At 38.1% G+C, this 22,180-nt stretch overlaps 1 protein-coding gene across 3 annotated transcripts in view; it reads left to right on the top strand.

Moving 5' to 3' along the window:
* Window positions 1-22,180, top strand: part of si:dkey-215k6.1 (transmembrane protein 132C) — a 267,022-nt gene that overhangs the window by 224,713 nt on the left and 20,129 nt on the right. For all 3 annotated transcript variants that reach the window (XR_013658211.1, XM_078953270.1, XM_020705714.3), the window contains exon 6: window positions 5,935-6,078. Coding sequence is in view for 2 of the 3 variants with exons in the window: in XM_078953270.1 (XP_078809396.1) it covers window positions 5,935-6,078 (144 nt within the window). In the remaining variant the exon portion in view is untranslated. The remainder of the gene's footprint in view (window positions 1-5,934; window positions 6,079-22,180) is intronic.

Here is a 22,180-nt window from a genome sequence, read left to right as displayed (position 1 = left end):
TGAACATTGTGGAAATGTTATTTCAAAATTGTGACTTTTTTCTCATTTATTGCCAATTGCAACAATGGGTTAAAGCTGCTCTGGAAATTGCAAACTTAGAGGAATGCTGCATCCAGGTGGTGCAGGAACGATAAAAAAAAATGGCTGTCTGACTCGGAAAAAACACATGAACGTCAGAAAACCAACGAAATTTTCTAAAATCACATAAATGCCGAATAACCTTCACCACCCAAACAAAAGTCAATGTATTTGTAGTGCAGCATCTATGGGTAGACACCAGAAGTACAGAGAAAAAAAACATAAATATAGATTATTCAAATAACTTATTCCAGATTGGCGAGCCGGGTTAAAAAGTTTAACAGGCTACCTAATGCTCCTCCCACCCCTCGACAAGAGTGTGGCACTGTACGGTAGCCAACTACTTCACTATACACTTACCACACACAACCATGAGCTCCATTTTCAAGGGAACTGCAAGACACACCTGCTCTCCCCTTATGATGTGTCGCTTCAGCCACTCCTCTCCACAACCCGCTACAGGCCCAGACAACCCAAAAACCCACAACACCTGTACAGGTCAGCCCCGTATGGGTGCATGTGACTACGGCAATCATGACTGATTTGTGATCGTACTGCAGTGTGCTCCAAAAGAGAAGATTCAAACAGAAGTAAAAGCTAAAAACTTCATTTAATAACGCAGAAAGGCAACAAGCTGTTGGAAGAGCTCAATTTCTTTTTAGCTTTACTGGACATCTGATCATGTGCTTAGAGGCCTCAACAAAGACAAAAATCCATATAGATGAAAAAAAAAATTCTTTAACTGAAGATCTTCAACATTTTTTCCATTGCTGAATCGTCTAATTGGCTCCATTCTGGTGTAACAATGAGTCAATCTGCCTACAGATCACTATGGTAGATTAGCAGCCCTCACACATTTCTGCAGCTCAGCTTATGTCAGAATCCTGGAAAGCTTTCTCTAATCTTTAACTCATTTCTCAGGCTATCCAGTCCAACTTCTTTTCATTTTCTCTTCATCTATCCTCCTGTTTCCTATACATCTGATTGTATTGCAGAGATCAGTTCATCCCTTTTGCTGATAATTAGCAGAAGTTTGTCCAGACTCCCAGCAAACATTCACACTGACGTAATGTGGAAAGTGGTTGCAGGGTTAGATCTAAGTTAAAGCACTTCACTTTAGCTCGGGGTTAAAACTGTTAAAAAGTCCAACTCCTCCATTATCAGTTTGCCTAATTAGCCAATCGGTAAGCAAGTCGATCAGACGAGGTGCCTCTAATGCGTCTCTACGGATATTTGGTGGCTTTCTTTCAATTAATTGTATGTGTTAGCATGACAGCGTGAAGTGTGGAAAACATCCAGAGGGATGAAGCCTGATATAATAAATGCTTTTAGGTTTAAACAATGACCTCCTCCTGCAAGGATTCACATCTACACATTATGTAAGAGCCTGTTAACACATGTATGTCTAGACAGGCTGTGGCTCTTTTGCTTTATTTCGGTTTAGGAGGTATATCTCTTGTTTTTCCGCGTCCGCTTAAATTACACTCTTAAATCATCGTGTGCAGCTGCAGCAGCAGCAGACGATTTCGTGCCCCACTGTTTGCATTAGTAGACTGTGGTGAAAAGGTCAGAATGAGAATAAAGGAAGACTCTGAGATGTATATGTTCCAAGCAATTTCCCCCTAATGAGAAACCTGACAAGTTAAGGAATGAACAGAACAGTAGATAAGGAAGATGTGCGTCCCTTCACATCTGTGAGAGAGTGCGATAATGTCTCTGCATTTAATGGAAACACAACCGCAGATTAGATCAGCTGTTTTTCCATTTCGATTGGAGGAACTTCCTTTCTTTTGTTTGCTTTTGTGCGTATGAAAGCAAGGATGGAGAAAATGAAACCGGAGAATGAGATAATGCAGAAATAAAGACAAACAGATAAAAATGCTCATGATTCCAAAGTAAGTTTGTACAAAAGAGCCACAAAAAAAAGGTACACAACTATTTCTACTGTGAACTCTTATGTGAGTGTGTTTGCCTCTGTGATGGGTGGTCTCGCTCTGGTTGCTCCACTTGAAGTTGCTTGCACATACACCTTATGAAGCACAAACATGCATGGATAAGCTTCGCTGAGCACAGAGGCTGTTTCTTAGACTTGATTTCTCTTTGCGGCATCACACAAAAACATTTTCTGCAGGGCAGATGCACGTGCAAACCCCAAACGCGTTCTTTCCTTCTGTCTGCTGCGCCCTCTGTCTTGCGAAATCTCTTGTGCACTAGCACAGGTGTGCAGGGAACGACACAAACCCACACAAGAATGCATTTATTTATACAGACACTTGGCTTAGAGAAACTCACCACACAAGCACACTTCCTCTGAGCTTATCTCAGTTTAGTGTGAAGCAGTTTTTTTTTTAAAGCAGTAGGGAGTCAGTTGTTGACAAGCCACTTAATAATTCCTTTGGACAGGCATGAAATCCTTCCCTTTTCTTTTCCTATCGCTTCCTCTGTCTCTTTGACTCCTGTACTAATCATCATTTCCCTAGTGTGCTTTTATTTTTAACACTTTTTTTCGTTTGTCTTTTTGGATTTTACCCGTTCATTACTTTTCTGGTCTGACCCCCCCCCCCCATTTTTCCATGTTTTTCTGCCGTGTCCAGTTCATTTTATAACCAGGAATGTGACAACACACCAGTCCGGGTTATTACATGTCAGGACCATCGAATAAAAATGATGAACTGGTGTGGTCACATGACCATAAGTATGTTTTGAGCTAGACTGATGCTCATTTGAAAGAAGCTGTCAAGGTCGACACCCAGACTCTTAACATGAGGAGAGATGGAGGAACTGTCCACAAAGGACCATTATGTCAAAGTTTATATATGTTTTCTACATATCTCACATGCTGTATTCTCATTACTTTTGATCACCTCATCCTGGTTACACGTTTGCCTTTTTGCATATTTCTATTCACTTTAATGTAGTGCACATCTGCCCTCCCTCCTTCAAACTTCGCTGACTGTCCCCTTGAAATAAATCCTCCTTGCATTTGTCTTAAACTAAATGATATCCACCTTAACTAAAATGGCCACTTCGCTTCATGGGGCCAAATGTAAAAGTTAAAACTCATAAAATAAGCTTAGTTTTGTCAGATTTAAGGCTTAGTATCAAACAAAACATGCTAAATGTAAGTGCAATATATACCTGCAAATGTGAATAAATAAAATTATATTTGTAACTGTACACCATAATGTTGAATCCAATGTGAAGTTAAAAATTATGTTTGAATGTTAAAAGGTAAATGGTGCATACTTATAAAGTGCTTTTCCTCGAAGGACCAAAGCTCTTCATAGTCACAGTTCCATTCACACATTCACACACTGATGTGCAGGTCCGCTGGCACAGACCTTCCACCAGACGCAAGGTCGGGTTAAGTGTCTTCCCCAAGGACACTTTGACACATGGGGGAGCAAGGCGGGAATCGAGCCTACAATCTTCCGATCAGAGGTCCACCGCCCTATCACTGCACCACGGCTTCCCCATATGTCTAAACTGTGTTCTTGAATCTAAATGTTGAAGAAAAAGGCTCATTTGTAAAGCTAAATAATGCTTTTAAAAGTTCCATCCAAATGATTTAGCTGCAAACAAAAGATAAAATGTCATAAATGTATTCTCTCTAGGCGCGTTAACATGTGATCTTCACCTCTTTAATATTAAAAACAATCATTATGTGTTATGCAACTGAAATATGAGGCACAACTGAGCAAAGTGTGAGGACAAAGGACATCTAGAAACAACCAATTATGTGTGTGTGTGTGTGTGTGTGTGTATTTTAGGCTTGCATGAAAAAGCGAGAGCCATCTAATTAGCTAAAGGTCATGTGAGCTGCAGAGGGATATGACATTAGGCAGGTTGTCACTGGTCACTTGTGCTTAAAATCTTGAGTATGTGTGTCAAGTGTTAGCACAAGTTCACATGTAAGTGTGTGTGTTTTCTCTAGGTGCGTATCTGTACCACATTGGAATAATTCTTTTAACAGTCCTCCAACACTTTCTGTAGTTTATTTACCCAAGCAGATTTCATCCGGGATTACATTCTCCTTTATCAGTTTATGGGTAATAGTAACTACGTTTCTGCATTTGTATGTAAAGCAGATCCTCTATAAACAGTTGAATTATTCTTAACTGGTTTCATAGAACTGTTAAATGGACAGGATTGTGCTCTTGTTTTAGTTTTTTATTTGGCTTATATTCTCTTGTCAGCCTTGACTTGTCAAAGTCCCATCAGATTCTAGTAGCTAATTATCCACAGCTGTCTTCCTTTCACAGAATCATCCTTAGAATATTTATGTTCGAATTCCTTCACTACTTACTACATAGTGCAACATTTAGTGCGTTAGCCATTTTGTAAAGCTGTCCGAAAAACCGAAAAACCAGTGTGCATCGATGCTCACAAGATTAGGGAATATAGACCACAATGCATTGCGCTTGAACAATTTTCCATGATAAAAAGGCATGTTCATTGTTTTTTTTAATAAACCGTGTTTACACAATGGATTCATAGTCTTTGTAAAATGTTCGTACTTATTAGCTTGACGTCATATTTACCGTTGCCAGAAAAAAGTTGTTAACATGATCCACAAATTGCTTTTAAAATCCAGGGCACTAGATCGTACCGCACTACATACGTCATTATTAGTTAGGGAGAAGGGAGAGAATTTGGACTCAGCCTCATTGTCTCAGTAGTTTCACGGATCTGCTCTTTGGGTCACCTGCTTTTACCTTTGTTATTTCCTTTGTTCATGGTTTTCTTTATTCTTTAAGTTTATTAAAGCTTTGAAATCTTGACAACAAACTTACTTTTAAATGTAAAAAGTACTGCGGGGGATACACATAATAATTGCAGTATCTAGTATTTAGGCCTAGTGTTTTCGTTTTGTTATTTTGTTTTAAACCCAATGACCTTGTTCAGTTTTCCTACATTGTATTTTGTGCCCTAGTCTTGATCTCCCTGTGCCAGTCCCCAGTCCGGATTTATCTATTTATTTATACATGTTTGCCAATGAGCCGAGACCTCAAAATAGCCTAATTCACACACTAAAATCACCAAAATCAGAGTTTTCCTATAAAATATACTAAAACAATAAGATAAAATACACAGAGAAATTCATTATTAGATACAAGGTTGTGTCAGGAAGGACATCCAGCCTAAAAACCTCTACCAAACCGCCTGTGCAACTCCGTAAAAGGTGATTTGTGTGGCGGCCTCTGAAGGGATACGCCAAAGGGTGAACAACATTTTGTTGCACGTTTGACTACGATTTCCTGTCATATTTGAAGTTTTGACCATTTGTGTTGCATTTTCTCATAAAGTCAAGCATGCAGTTTCATCTATCATTCAGAGAAAGTGAGGTTGCAGCAAACGTTTCCCATAATAGGGATTGTGTTGGTGTTGATAAATGCCCCCTTGGAAACACAACGCCAAATAATCAAGACTGACATGAGCACACAGTGTTCTGGGGAGTGCATGTGCTGCTTTGCTATTTTTGTTGGAAGGATCTAATCAAATGTAATCATGCTGATTACAATAATTGGGAGGTTTCTAATCACTTCTTTTTCTCCCTCATGTTCTTTTCTATTACAGTTTCCCTGTGCTCTGTTTCTTGTTGCTGTGTCTCCTGCATCATTAATCAGCACTTACGTCTACGTTCATATGTGCTAAATGCTCATTTCCAAGTAGGATGGAAGCAGATCAATTCTTGTGACAATTATTTCCTCAATTAATTAGACATTAAATTTTTTACCTGACAGAGTTAGAAAATATAAAACAACATGACTGTGTTTTAATTATTATTGTAATTTACCAACAAAACTGGCACATGAGAAGTTTGTTCAATAATTTTCTTTCCTGTCTTCCTTCAAGGACACAGAGGTGGTGAACACGGCCATTCTCACTGGGAGGCGAGTGGCAGTGCCCGTCAAACTGGTTACTGTGGAAACGGATGGGCAGGTGAGGGAGGTGGAAGACTCCATCACTTGCAGTTCGACAGACGTGGATGTTGTCAAGGTATTTATTTCACTGATTACAATCAAATGTTTGCATTCATTTGCAGAAAAAATAAGTTACGTAATCGTTAAAGCTGACAGGTTTGAAGTTTCCCTCACTGAACGAAGTGAAACCAACGTCCCACAATGCTGCTGACTTTGCCAAACCAAACACAGCAAATATCTAAGGCCATGACAGATCCTCGCAAAATATCATATTCTCCCAAATCTATGTTTAAACTCTGAACTCTGAAATAGAGTTTGATGAATGAGTTATTTCATTATTGAGTCAGCAAGAATTTACAAACGATGAAAATGTACATTTATTAAAATGCTTATTGAAGTCTGGTGATTGCGAGCAGCAGTTTTGCCCCTGGATGAATAAAGAAGTCATTTCTCGAGAGCTTGATGAATTATATTTGAACAATTTGCATACATATTATGCATTTGCAGGCAGTGATTTTTTAAAATGTATTTATTTATTTTGCTGCATGTGAATTGCTCTGCTTCTCCCTGAGTTTGCTCACCTGCATTGATTGACTTATATCCCGTCGATTTTATTCTCCACGGCGATGACATTCGGGGGAGTGGGAGAAATAAATAATGCCGAAAATGACACAGTTTGTTTAAAAATGGAAACATTTCTTTGTCAGGTATAAGAGAGATGCGTCAGACCATTGTCACTTTGTAATGCATTTCTAGAAAAAGTTTTTTAACTTTTGCATTTTTGGACCACAACAAATGAAACTAACAGCAAAATAATGGTTTTTTTTTTCTTCATGTCTTATTATGTTTGCAGAGAAGTCACAGTTTAGATTGTCTTTTTAGACTTAAATTGGAGAGAGCTTCTAACTAAATGTTTTTTCAAATAAAAAGGGACTGAAGGCTCTATTGTAGTTACAGGACATGCATGAGATCTGCCACCCTGCCAACTAAATTAGCTACAAACCGCTTTACTAATTGATAAGAAAGAAACACCATTCACATGCTTTTATAACAGAGCCAGTGTAAGAGCCTGAAGATTGATTCTGCATGTGCATTGCTCTGTACAGCCTCAGGGCCTAATGAAAAGCACCCTTGGTGTGACACTTTCTATATGATACCAATTTCCTGCTACAAGCCGATAGCAGTCGTGCTGTTTAAGCACAATCAATAACAGCACCGTGAAAATGGAAGGAACGTATTCAGTTAAATGTAATGTGTTCACCGACGTATGAGGCCGCAGGACTCTGTGTGTGTTTGTGTGCGTATGGAAGTTGAACATGTGTACATCTCGGTATCAAGTGCATATGACTCCATAAAAAACAGAAATTCTCTTTGGGGCCGCGTACTACAGGGAACTTTAAACCTTAATCGATTTATGAAAAAACAATGATGAGCCTAAAGTCACCCTACAGAATGAAGACACAGCCAATTTAGCCCTTTTTTTGTCCTCAGGACTTTTTTGACTTAAAACAAAGTGTTTCTGTTTTTTGGTAACTCCAAAACTTTGTTAGATTTGCATCTTTGTTTAAAATCCAAATGCACACATGAATTAGACATATTATATATAGTCAAATCATAATATTTTCTGAAATTCCAGAAATGGCTTTATCAAAATATTGCAAGTACTTCAAGGCTGTGTCACACTGCCACTACTTAAATTTTGCACATATGTCTTTTTTATTATTTTTTATATTTCATGGATGAAAAATGGTCATATGTATAAGTACCAGGAAAAAAATGGTGGTCTTTAAGTGAAAATCTAACAGATTTTCATGATATGTGTGGCGTATACCCAATATAAAAGTTATACATCAGTGGTACATGCATGAAAAGTCCGTTAGACATATCTGGACGTACGTGCAACGGTCATGGAAAGCCACAAATTTGCACTATCATCTTGCAAAAATTGCGCACAATTACTTGAGATTAATGTAATAAATGCGTATAAACTACAAAAATACACCAATTGTGTAATTCTCAACTAACCAAAAATTCGGAACACCCCAAAACCAAATTCACGTAAAGACCTGTCGGCCGAAACCTTTGATGGACATCTGCGAAAATCAGCGATAGACAAATGCAAGAAACACTTATGAATTACACAAGTTATGCAAATATCATGAAAGACCGAAATTCTGTTACAATTACAGTTCTGTTAACATAAACCTGTGTTTGTTTGTTCAGAGAGAACCCTTCTTTGCTAACTGGCTTTCTGTGGAGACTTGCAGTTGCAAATTAAAAAAAAAACTGTAGAACGTTTCACAGAGCAAAATTCATCTCGATGCATCACAGTCAGAAAATAAACAACAATAAAAATCACAATTTTGTACTTTTTTTTTGGCATCGTTCAGTTTGAAATCTGGATTTTCGTGGCAAACATATTGATAAGCCATTTGTTGACCAAACCACTATTTTAACCATTAGTCCACAGAAAAAAAGTGCAATGGTGTTGTGAAGGGTAAACTTTAAAATTATCCATACTTATAAGGACCCTGTATTGTTTTGTACGTTAAAGTCTTACACAGTAGCTACCCCCCCTTCTGTCTTTTGTTTACTTTTGTGTGTAGATTTGACAAATTTGATAAAACACCTTATATGTATTTTTTTCATAGTTTGGCAAGGGGTGCGACTTATACTCCGCAGCGACTTATATTAGAACTAAATTGAAATAAATACATTGTTAACCCTCCTGTTATGTTCATTTGTGAGGAACAGAGATGATGTTTCTGGGTCAATTTGATGTATGAGGTATGTTAAGTGTTAAGAGGATGTTAAGTGACTCAGAGAATCAGCAAACTTTTTTTTACAGTAAGATCTTGAAGGCTAACAACATAATATTCTATTTTCCAATGATTTCATAGATTCAGAAATGCAATAAAAATGACAACTGTTTCTACAAATACAGGATGAAAACAGAGTATTAGTTAGCCAATGATGCTTCATGAAAGGAATAAATAAATAAGTTTGAGAAAAAATTACTGTGAAATTATTAGATAAACAGTCTGCTATGATTGTGTCATATAAGGTTGTGAAAGTTAAAATGCGACTTATAGTCCAGTGCGACTTATCTGTGTTTTTTTCTACTTTATAATGCATTTTTGGGCTGGTGCGACTTATACTCCGGTGCGACTTATAGTCCGGAAAATACGGTACTCAGTCATCCCAGCTCTGTGTGGAGAACCTAATCAGAGGCTATGCTTCCAAATGGAAGCTAATAAAACCCACACCTCAAACATGACATTGTGGTTTCAGAGGGCACTAAAGTAAATATTTTTACACCACATAGCTTCTGACAGAGAAATGCATTTTGCTGAAATTTTGTTTTCATAGCCGAAAAGCAGCTGTGTCATTGCTGCACAGCAGCCGCCAAACACAGAAATCATGGAGCAACAGGAAACCGTATAGAGTGATGAGATGGGATGAGGCAACACTGGATGTTTTTGGGTTAAGAACAGCAGCGAAGTCTGCACCTCTGGTGTGGAAGTGTTGTGTTTAATCCAGTAAGGCATCTCCTTTGACTTGCTTCAGATAAATATTTACTTTTGAGTTGTGGCGGAGAATTTTGGATCAATTAAAAAAAAAAAATAAAAAAATCTAAAGTCTCACTTCACAACATCAATGTCCCCAGAACACTTAATGTAACAAAGTTAAATCAAACACAACTAAATGCAGTTAATTTAATCGGTGGATTCTAATGTTGCATAATCAGATTAAAAATAAATTAGATGTAATAATAAGCTTTATTTGTATAGCACCTTTCAAGATATAGAATCACAAAATGCTTTACAGTAAACATAAAGGCAAGAAACACACGATATAATGCACATATAGAAATAATACAAAGTTAAGAGAACGCTATTTTAAAAAGATACGTTTTAAGCTGCTTTTTAAAAGAAAGTACTGAGTCCACAGATCTGAGGCTCTGTCACCTTTTGTTTTCAACCGAGTTCTGGGAATAACCAGCAGACCCTGGTCACAAGATCTCAGGGACCTGTTGGGAGTGTAAGGCTGTAGGAGGTTTGTTAGGTAAACCGGTGCTTGGCTCTTCAAAGCTCTGTATGTTAGTACCAGGATTTTAAAAAGCACTCGGTAACGGATGGGGAGCCAATGAAGCTGGTTCGGCAAGGGGGTGACATGTGAATACTTAGAGGATTTTGTTAAGGGCCTAACAGCAGCGTTCTGGACAACTTGAAGCCGTTCCAGAGATTTTTCATTTAAACATGTGAAAATGGAGTTGCAATTGTCGAGGCGTGTCGAAATAAAAGCATGGATGAGCATCTCCATTTTTGAGCGTGACAGAATAGGACTCAGTTTAACAATATTCTTCAAATGATAGAAACAAGAGCGAACAAGTGAGTTAATATGACAGTCAAGAGATAATACAGGATCTAAAATAATGTAATATCCTATGATAGCATAATATGTTAGTTTATGGTTCAAATCCTATGATGTTCACTGATTTTGCCCGTGGACAAAACAAACCTTATATTGTCCCCAATTGTAAAACAACTTCTGTTTTTATTTTTTATTTTTTTTTAATGCAAATGTATTTATAGGAATTGGGTTGACTCTTCTTATGGAAAAAATGTTAGCAGTGTTCTCGAAATTGGAATAGTTTCACCTAATAATGCAGACTAGTTGGTAGCCATTGACTGACTATTAGAACTGGAATGTGTGGCCCCTCACCCCTTGGTTTCTAAACAGGAAGTACCAGGTGGCTTCCCATAGACTACTATAGAGAAATAAACAGCTGTTACTCAGTCATTCTCTTTGTCCAAATAACCATTCTTGTTGTGATACCTTTTTTGAAACATGTTACTGATAGTCCTAAATATACATACATATATTTTGTGGTTATATGAACAAATCATTTGGGTGCCTCAATAAAAGTAGGTGGTCATGTTTGATTGACAGATTCCGTGTGGTGCACTATCAGATAGCAGTGAATAAAGAAAAATAACATAAAACTGAGCTATAAAGAACAGGTATTGTAGTGTAACATTTTACCAAAAAAAGCTGCACACAGCCTTGCATCCAACTGATTGTTTTGAACGCGGAAACCCTGAAACGCTCACATATGTGTTTACATAGACTTTTCATTGGAAGTGGACATTTGAATGCACCTTTTTTCTAGCCCAGTGTGATCATAGCATCAGGCATGTTTCACATCCTTTAAGGTTGTGCTGTGGAAATCTTAAACACTAGGAAACTGTAAAGTTGGCTTTGAGTTTTACATTTAAGCCTCATTTCCAATGAGCGGTAAAGTTCCGTACAATACTGTTTGGTTCGGTTTAAAACGGTCCGCACAATTCAGGCGAGCATTTCATCTCAAAGTTGGACCATCACACACATGCGGTGAGTAGACAGATTGTGTAGCTTTGCGTCATAGTGGTGCAACTACAGCAAAAAACAAATCTATGAACAACACAAATGGAGTTCAACCGCTTGGCTTTTGGTACTTTGTATATGCAAAACGTTTCACCTTGTTCAAGAAAAGATTGCAGGCGGCGAAAAGGAATACCCTGGCGCTGGTTTGGCGCTTTTTTTTGTCTTTATGACCTTTTGGCAATAAACTGGTTTCATCATGTGACAACAGTATCTGGTCTGTTCCTTTTTTCTATGGACTAACAGCACTCGGGGGCCCAAAAGTTGTACAGATTGGTTTGGGTTGATGGGTCTATTTTATAATGGAAACTGTCAAAATAGCATATCAGACTGGACCGGCCCGGACCGTTCACTGGAAACAAAGCTATAGAAATAAAGTTTCTCTCTTTCACTGTTGTTGTTGGGGCCCTTTATGGTTGATCCATCATATTAAAGGTGAAGCTCAGCCCTACAGTTTTTTTTCCCCCCAGCTTTTAAAGTTTTTTTTTTTTTTTTTTTTATTATTCCAATCATATGTGTATACATATCTACATTATTACATACATGTTTTGTTTATATTGGAACTTGACCCATTTTTTGTGTGAAAATGTCACTTTATCATGAACACAGCATACTGACCCCAGAGTGGTCTGTTTGTCACTTCATACAGTAGCAAACATGTGATAATGATGTTCTAATCTGGTTAACTGTCATCAGTAGTCTGAAAGGAAAAAAGAAAAAAAAAAAGATTCAATTTGCATTTGACTGTGCGTCAGTAATATTTGTGTAATTACTTGTGGTGGAACAGGGTGGATGATGCAGCACGACACATTAATAAATGTATGGAAATGACTGAACCTGTCACCACTCTGCAGTGCGGAGCAGTGTTTACTGCTGCGGCTCACTTTAGCCTGTTTATCCAGCGCACCGCATAAAAAAAAACAGGGATGTTTAATATGGTGGTCCACACCTCCCCATCCCCCTTGTCACATTCAGTGTGGGTGTAAAATATCTTGTTAAGGTCCCTTGAAATTCTGTCAGTTGTGATGTGCGTATGAGCTGCTGCTGTTGACACAGCAGTATGTGGAGGTTAGCGGTGTCACAGTTAGTCAGGGACAGATAGGGGACAAGCACACGTGTACACACAAATTAGTACCATTATTCTGACCTCACGCAGTGGAAGAAGGTGAAACAAGGAAAGATGGGATGAGATGGTGAGAAGATGACTCACGGATCAATGAAGAGAGGAAGAACGAACCGGGGGAGAGACCTGGGATAGTACGGAAGTTAAAAGGACACAAAACTCCAAACTGTACTGATTTGGAAAAAAGTTTTTGCTCCCCTTCTGAAGACATTTAAAGTCCAAGTCTGCTCATCAAGATTGAACAGAGTTCAGAACAGAGTTCCTGCAGAGCTGCGGGAATTCATTAGAAATTCTGGCACGGCACTGTCGGCACGGAGTAAGCCCGCCCCCAATTCCCCATCACCCATCAATTTACATGCTCTCCAGTAGCTTATTGCCTGTCACACCCCCAACCTCACATTACCCGAGCAACAAAAATTGCGAACAATATCGGCCGTAGTTTTCATCCAGATTATAGCTCAGAAGAGGAAAACAAAGACACACATGGATCTAGTTGTCTTCAAGTGGATGCATCACAATAGAGCGGAGCCGAGAGCATGTGACCCACCCTGCATATTTTCTATGTCACAAATACAATTTTTTTCAAATGACATTTTTTTCTCTTGTTTCACAACAATTTCAATAAATAAATACTTAGAAATCTAATTTTAAGCTTAATTTAATGTATTCCACCATCAAAAAAAGTGCCATGTTAAAAACACCAAAAACATGCAATTTTTTGGAGCGTTTTAAACCAAATGTTTTCTAACTAAATACATTCCAGCAAACTAAGCATTACCCAGTAAACACAGACTATATTATACAGACTATACAGATAAAGCTGGTCAAACTTGATCATGACTTGTATTAAAGCAATAAAATAAAGTTTTAAACTTGATGAGGCCATGGATCTTTTTCGTGGCGACAAATATGATTAGATATTTTCGGAGAGAGTCTGTTTTTCACCTTTAAAGGTATTATTCTGCATAATTGACCTACGTAAGGTTATAATACAAAGGGCAAATCAGTTTCAGTGCATATTTTGAATAAACTCCAAAGCCTTGAGTGTTTTTAGCCTTAATTGTTTTCATCCTGACTTTGGCATGTACTGTTGGAATTTTGATTGTCTGAGATTCTACTTTACTGGTAGAGTGTAGAAGTTTAAGTTATTTTATTTGGTCTTCTAAGCTTTCCCAAAAGTGGCTTTTTTTAATGGTCTGTTCCTTTTTTTTTTATTGTTAACCTCTTAAATGCAAATATGCAAAACTAAATAAATAAAGGAAACCACTTTTTCACAGCATTTAGATCTTTGCATCACTCATTTACCGACTCCAACATAAAATGCATGTTTAGTTTATGCGTGAGTTTTTGCAGTAGAACTCAAACAGACACTTTGCAAAGTAACCTTTTTATCTTTTAACACACTAACAAAGAAAACATTGCATGATTGAAAAAAAAAAGGGGGGGGTGGGGCTAAGTTATCAAAACATGGAGAACACTTGACGAGGATCTGGCAGCACACAACTTTAAACCCAACAAAGATGCACTCTGTGGGAGTAATTAATGAAGACAGAGCTGAGGCAATAAACAGAAACCAGGTTTGAGACACTGACATGTAGCGGCGATGAAGAGAGAGTCGACAGCAAAACAGACATGCAAAACCTAAAAAAAAAACACTCTAAATCACAAATTTGGGTAACAAATAAAGAGAAGGAGGGGCATGAGTCCTCATTAAACTGGGAAAATAGTTGCTTCGACGCTCAGTTAAACTAAATATTTGGATTTGTGGTGCATGTGAGTGCATCCAACAGGATTATTGCAAGAACAAGTTTATTCTAGGTATGACTTGTGTGCTCTTAATGCAGCTACTTGAATTAGCTTAAATTTGTTATTCTAAAACCCAGCTTGATCAGAACTATTATGAAGAACAAAAGTGTTAATTGAAGCTCAGAATACAAGCAACAGTAGGGTGAAGGCAGGGTACATTCTGGACCTGGGCCTTCTTGCTTTGAGGCTAACCACTACACCATTGTTTCCCCAACTTTGACGTAAATGCTGCAATTTTACATTTGAGAGGTACATCACTCAGATAGATACAATGTCTTTATTGTGAGCTGGAAAAAAAATCACAAATTGTTCAATAATGCCAGCACACAAATCCAGTGTTCACAGTACTATTTTATGTCCCGTCTAAACAGCCATTTTTACTTTTTAGCTACATTTTTGTCTCTTTATTTCTTTCTGAACATTTACACTCGTAAGACAACAAAAAAATGGGCAGTACGGTGGTGCAGTGGTTGGCACTGCCTCACTGTGAGATTATCCTGGTTTGAATCCCGGCTGGGTCCTTTCTGTATTGAGTTTGCATGTTCTCCATGTGCAGGCGTGGCTTTTCTCCGGGAACTCTGGCTTCCTCCCACAGTCTCAAAACCTGCTTCATAGGTTCACTGGTGACCCTAAATTGGCCCGTGGTTGTGCAGGACCAGATCTCTTTGGAACCAGAAATCACACGGAAAAATGACGTCAACCTATTCAATGTTTACTCTAGAATTAAGTTAAGGTTCTTTAAGTCAGAGATTCAGGTTTAGGAATGTTTTTCACTTTAAAAGTTCAATTATAGTGTTTAATCAGTATACTAAAAAAAATGTCTCATTTTAATGCTGTGAATTGAATTGATTTTAATCGAAATATCTGTTAAGTGATAGATTTCTAACAAAAGGAAAAAAACAGCTTTTCTGTCATTCATACAGATTTCTTGATTATCTAAAATTGTGGTATAGCGTGTGGCAAAACAAACAGCATCACCATCAAACCCTGGAAAGTTTGGGTTCATGCTGATGAAATCATTTGGAGGTAAATCAATAAAGAAGGATGGAAGGGTAGTCGGGGGCCGTGGGTCATGCGAAAAGCCTAGAAAGGAAATGAAAAGTAAAGTGGATTAAAGATAGAGGTCAGACACACACCCTCCTGCACACACATAAACATAGGCATACACGGACACACCAATCGTTACACACCCGCTCCGTTTCTATAATCACACATTTTTCAGTTAACAGTAACAGGCTTAGGAAGTGACGTGAACTTCACAACAGCAGAGCGGACCATTAGCAAAACCAAAAGACAGAGATCGGCAGAGCTGTGACCTTGAATGGGGGGTATGCTTTTTTTTGTATGTTTCTTTTGTAGAGCCCGAAAAAGGTCTTAAAAATTTCCGTAGAGTCGCGCGTGAGGGTTTTGGATGTGAAAGCCAAATTTGGCACATACTTACATTTGCATGGTCTTTTCATTGGAAGTGGGCGGTGGAACGCGCGTTTCCGAGGCCGGTGTGAACGTAGCACTAGACATGGTCATCACTGTTACATTGGACAGACCAGAGGAATTCTTCTTGCTTCATTACTTGGGACTCGTCCATGGGAAGAAAAAAAATTCAGAGGAAAAACGTTGTCATTAAAAAACATTTAAACAAATCCTTATGTGTAAAGCAAAACACACGAGAAAATGACACAGTAAAGTATTATATCGCGAGTCCATATATTTCAAAATCATTTGCATTGAAAAGTGTTCTGAGAATGAAGCAACAATCCAAAACAGAGGAGATGAGGAACAAAATATCCATATAATATTGGGGCACGTTATCAGGATCTGCGTTGTACAAATCTGTTTGTCCATATGTACACACAGGAGGCCACACAGCAGTTGTATTAATATGCTGCGCTCTAGGAAAAGTGCATCCACATCAAAATTCCCCACTCATCTCCATAAAGTCTGGTTGCCTCAATCAATAGGTAATTAACAGCTTATTACCATGCAAATATCAAAAGTCTATTTATTGATAACTTGAGCAAATGCTGCACCCCTAAACTGTGGTTTTCCAAACCTTCTCATGAGCTGTGAGCCATAAAAATCAAATAGGTCTGCAGGTCACAGTCACTGCCTGTACACAGATAAAAATGACTTGAACCTTGTTCTGATCTCACCGCCTTTATCTGCTCCTACAGTGAGCCCCCATGTTTCCACTCTTCTCTGTTACCTCAAAACTTGGCAGTGGTTGCTGTTTATCAGGCCTCATCAATGGAGCAAAAACTATAAAACATCGCAGTCCTTTTTGGGCTTAAAAAGATTTTATTTTCAAACTGGATTTGATACAAAATATTTGAAAGCCATTTGGATTGGAATTGGTTTATTTCAAGCAATCAAAACAAAAAATACTAAAGACAAACAAAAGATAAATATGCATATATAGAGAAATGATTGGATGATTAGTTGTGATTTGATTGAAAAAATTAAAATACACATCCATATGCGTCAGTCCACACCAGAGATTATATACATACACATATAAATGATACCATTATATACTCTCATTCATATAAAAACATTTTAAACTTATGACAAGAATAGCAATACATGACACATGACACTTTCAGTCAAGCCTTAATTGATTATTTTGATATTTTTTTTGGGGGATATTTTGCAAGAAATTGAGTTTTCTGCTAACTAATAAGCACTGCAAGCATGTGACTGGGCGATGGGATTTTCGATGAATTTAGTGGGGGAAGGAAATGTTAGAGACAGTTAGTTTAAGGTGAAACACACACATCAAGTATCTCATAATTGACAATTAGTGAACTATTCTAAGATGACTTTTTTTTAATCTGCAGAACGCTGCATTGAGTTGCAGCGTTTTGGCTCATTTTAAAATGTAGCATCTTTGGTTTTACATAGTAGAAAGTGAAACTTTTGGCCATCTTATTGTCACTCACAAAAAGTGACTTACATGGGAGCTTTGAAGAGTGTAGATACTTATAAGACATGACAGGAACAGAGGCATGAATAAAAAAAAGAAAAGGGTTTGTAAAATGAAGCTGCAACAAACAAATGTGAAACGGCATTGAATTTATATAACGGCCAAAATCAAAATATAGAATCAAATGCAGCCGTGTCTTTATGTTTAATAATCATTTAGTCAGACATCGGCTAAAAGCTTCACGATTTCAACGGCTCTGAGATCAGGTTGAAGAGTTTTTACTGAAGATGGGAATGGAAACAACTATTGATCTTTTGTAACAAGATCTAAAAGAAATGAGTAACACAGAAATAAAATATATGTTTTTTTTTAAATATAGTTTCTTTAACTGTGAACCAAGAAACAATAAAATCCTGTTCTGCAATAATGTGAGATATTGAGAAGGATTGGTTTCATTTCTATTATGACTATTAACACTATTATATAATTCACTCGACACTATTATTTGTACAACTGCTTAATATTTCATGTATAAATGTATGTGGTATAGAATACTTGTGCATTTAGCACAGGGCTGCAATCTATTAGTTTTACTTCATCATATAATGTGTTGACCTAAGCATCCATCCATCCATTTACTCTACCCGTTTGTTCCAGTGCGGGGTCCCGGGGTTGCTGGAGTCTAGAGGCAGTTTGCCAATCCTTACAGGGCAAAGAACTGCAGCATGAACATCCAAACTGAACTAAACTCATTTAAAAAAACAGAATAGGTATTTTAGATTGTGACCATAAAAAACCCTGATTTCTACCTTTTCTCCAGTTGATTTGGGGGCAGCAGGAAACAGAAAGCTGAGCAGATCTGGCGTTCCTTAAGCCGCGTTCCCCATCTCCTCCTAGGGGAGCCTGAGGCCGTCTAATCCTGCTTGGGAGGTATAATCTCCAGGGCCTGCCCTGGAGTCTCCCCCTCAAATGAATGTGACCTGAATAGCTCCGCAGGGAGTCGTCCAGGAGGAATCCTGATCAGATGTCTACCCGCTGGATGCAGTTTAGTTCCTAGATTGCCTATTCCTAAAGCCATTTCTGTCATCGTCCTGTCTTTTTCATCTCGCTTTCCTCATTTGGGTTTATTTGAAAGTTGAACCGTGGAAAGCCCAGACATGGAGGGAAACATGCTGTAGTACAAGGCAGAAAGAAGAGATGGGAATTGTCTAAATCAGCTGCAGTGGTTCTGTGTGTGTTCTTGTCAGCAGCCTGCGGCTGGCTGCCGCTGCAGAGCTATTAACAGTGGAAAAGGCCAAGCTGCTGAGCTGCTGAGCTGCTTTCACAGGGGTCAGACATCTGCTCTTTCCAGCATTACACCACTTATGTTTAAATCCACTTTAGCTTAAATGTTATGAAATCATGTACTGTAAAATTCGCAGGGCAAAAGTGACACAGAACAGGCAGGTAATTACCTTCATGTTGAACAAATGCGCCGGACAGAGAAGGCGTGCCGATTCTCACCCTTTCCAAAAACCAAATGGGATTCAGTATGTTTTATAAAATATTACATAATGCTTTCATTTTTTTCAATTGTTAGGTTTCAGAAAGATTTCAACTGTTGTTTTTCTCATGAACACTCTTTTCTGATCCTGTTTTGTCCCTTTAGGTATTAAATGTTGCCTTTTTGATCATTTTAGCTCCACAGTATATCGAAGCACAATAATGTAAACAAATGTTTTATTTTGTTTTTCCATAAAGGTTTAATAAAACTATTAATATTGTTCTAAACTTAAGACATTCTGCAGAAGCTTTTGCTTCAAAAATACAAAGGAGCTGCTGTTAGCAAACGTCTCATCATCCGTCTTCTATTCTTTCAACACATCCTTCTGAGAAGAAACCAATTTATTTGTGTTCTCTGTAGGGAAGAGTTGTATTTTGGATTATGTCATTCAAAGTTTTCTTCACTAAATCCTGATGTGATTAAAAAAAAGGACATCCTTGCATTTCTAATGATATCTCACACGTTTGAGTGAGATATCATGTTTCAAAGCATTCCCAGTGGTCTTTTAATTAGGAATTTTCTTGTCGTTTTTAGTCAAAATAATTAAAAAGTCATTTTGTTGGATATAGTTTCTCCTCCCCATTGCTGAGAGCTCTCGGTTTACACGTCTCTCCCGCTAATTTACAGTCTCTCAAATCCCCAACCTAACATTAAATGGCGAGAAATATTGGATCTATCATGATGTACAATTGTAAGCAGGATTCCAGCCCTCACGAGGAAAATGAAGACGTACTTGGATCTCCTCGTCTACAGGTAAGTGCATCAGACGGGAGCGGAGCAGGGAGCTTGTAGCCCGCCCAGCGCATTTTCAAGACCATAAATGAGATATTTTCAAACTCAGAAATTGAATTTTAAGCTTAATTTTCGTTAAATACTTCCTTCATCATCAGAAAAATGCTACATGTTAAAAACAGGATTTTCATCTGAGTGGGTCTTTAAGCCACAAACCAGGTGCTTCCTTTATGACAACATTCCTATTTTTTATTTTTTTTGTTCCTAAACTAAATTAGATTTGTGATTCCCCCACCAAGGTTTGGGTCTACCCTCAGGAATCTTCTCAGTCGAGTTCACCTGGAAGTCCTCAATAAAAAGAAAAAGCACAAGAGGCTTCCTAATCAGACCACTCAAGCTCCTTAGCCGGCTGCTGAAGGCACAAGAGCGCAGCGCCTCTACCTCCCGCCTCCTCAGGATCTTTGACCTCCTCCAACTCTCGTTGGGGCTTCACATATAGCTACCATGTGAAGGGGTCTTTTCTTTTTGCACTTTTTCAAGATAACAATCCAGTTCCAAACCTTAACACAGCTGAGTTTTTTATCTCAAGATCTTAAATGCTCCTCAAGCAACAACGTCATTTCAAAAGAAGAAACGGCAGAAGATGAAGACGGTCATTCCAGCCTTTCTTTTTAAAGAATAAAAAAATGAAAACACCAAATCACTTGGATAAAAAAGAAAAATAAACATGGCATCAATTTTTCACATGGATATGGACGTCAACAGTGGCTTAAAAAAGTTACAGTTTAAATTTTACCATAAAGCAATTATTATTATTATTTTTTTTACTTTGAAACTTGGAAGTGTGTATGTAAAACTTTTAATACATATGTAAAACTTGAAAATGAGCACCAACACACACTTACACTTACACACAGACTCAGTTAGGTCACAATAAGACCATACAAACAGACATATTGGGGGCAGCCTTGACTTATATCCCTATGCTAATAAGCATTTTAATTCGCACAGGACCTGGAGGCTTTACAGAAAAAGAGGCTGCACCCTCTTCACATAAAAGCACAAACATAAAGCCACTCACTCCCTTTAGCTGAAGCCCCGAAGACCTCCCCTAGAAAGACGGAGGAAGGTTTTTCTTCACCGCATTACTAAGAAAAAAAACACTCAAAGGGAGGTTAAAAGTGCGGCATGAAATTTGACAACGATTAATGAGCTGAAAAAGTTATTGTTCACTAGTTGGTGGAATAACAGAAAACACACACATCTCCTTATGTTTCTATCATTGTCTCCTGTTTTCTTGTTTTGTGTAAAATTGTCTACCTTCTTGGGCTCCTTACAAATTTTGTAAATCTATTTTTTTCTTCACATGTTCAAGCTGTCACTTTCTATCTCCTAATTACAGACTTTCACTGTGGAAAACAGCAAAGTGTTTAAGGTCTTAAGAGGCTTTTTTTTTCTTTACTTTACACTTTCTGAAATTAAAACCGACAGGCCCAGCGATGAGATGCAAACTTGTATACTTGCGTGTCTGCAGCCTGTCTCAGATGTCACCAGTGTGTGCAAAAACAGAGCCTTTGTGCCAAAATTGCAGTCATGTGAAACTTTGTGCAAAGATGCTTTGGCTTTATGTGGGCTTCCTTAAATGACAGACAGGTGGGACGTCAATCCCATCAGTCTGTCCCTCAGGGCCCGCTTCCGTCTCAGGAGTGGCCCCTGATTGGATGATATGATTCTTAAAGTCAGATGGATAGGATTGCTGGAGGCAGAGAGAATTTGGAATGGGTGGTGTAATAAAGGGAGGTGGACTGTGAAACGCACAGAAACAAAGACTGAGAAATGAAAACTGAGAGTGAGAGATGGATGAAGGAATTTACAGGTTAGGATTACATATTCTAGAGAGTAATAGAGAAAATCAGATACAGTAAGAGATATGCAGAAGACGGAGAGAACGGCAACTTTAAATTTAGACGGATCACTAAGCTTGAAGGGAAATTAATATGAATTTGAATAAATGACTTTGCCTAAGGAGATTGCTGGCAAATGGGTGTGAGTGGGTGGCTGAGTTTTGGGACTTCTAGGCTGGTTTTGAGGAAAGGAAAGAGAGTCAACTGAAAGACGGGCGTAATGAACTATAAGTTCATTTCATGGCCTGAAGAAAACTTTATGTTCCGTTAAAGAGAAATAAAAAAAATATATAACGCTTTTTTGTTTGTTTGGTTCCTTATGTGGATTGGTTGTAACTTTTTTCAAAAAAAACAAAAAAAAATTGTTTGATTGTTTATTATCTGTGTTTCAGTGGTTTTTGTGTGACGATGCTTTTAAGCGGGTATGGTCGCCTAAGGGCAGCACAGTGGTGTAGTGGTTAGCACTCTCGCCTCAACGTAACAAGTCTTTGGTTCAAGTCCCGCCATGGTTTTTACTGTGAAGTTTCTGTTCGATTCTGCTAATTTAACCCTTTAACTCCAGAGTTTTAGCTCCAGTGTTGACATTCTTTAAACTATCATAACCCTTCAACTGTTTACTCAATTAATGTAATTCCAGAGGATTCTGGTGTGTACAAAAGCAGCCTTCCGCTGATATGCATCAGTAAATCAGCTGATTCTGTCTGGGGAGAAAAGCACATTTGCACC

The sequence above is a fragment of the Oryzias latipes genome, chromosome 9 (assembly GCF_053564925.1).
Source record: "Oryzias latipes strain Hd-rR chromosome 9, Olatipes_Hd-rR_3.1".
Lineage (NCBI taxonomy): Eukaryota > Metazoa > Chordata > Actinopteri > Beloniformes > Adrianichthyidae > Oryzias > Oryzias latipes.
Note: the sequence above shows the minus strand (reverse complement) of the source record. Positions and strands in the feature narration are given on the sequence as shown.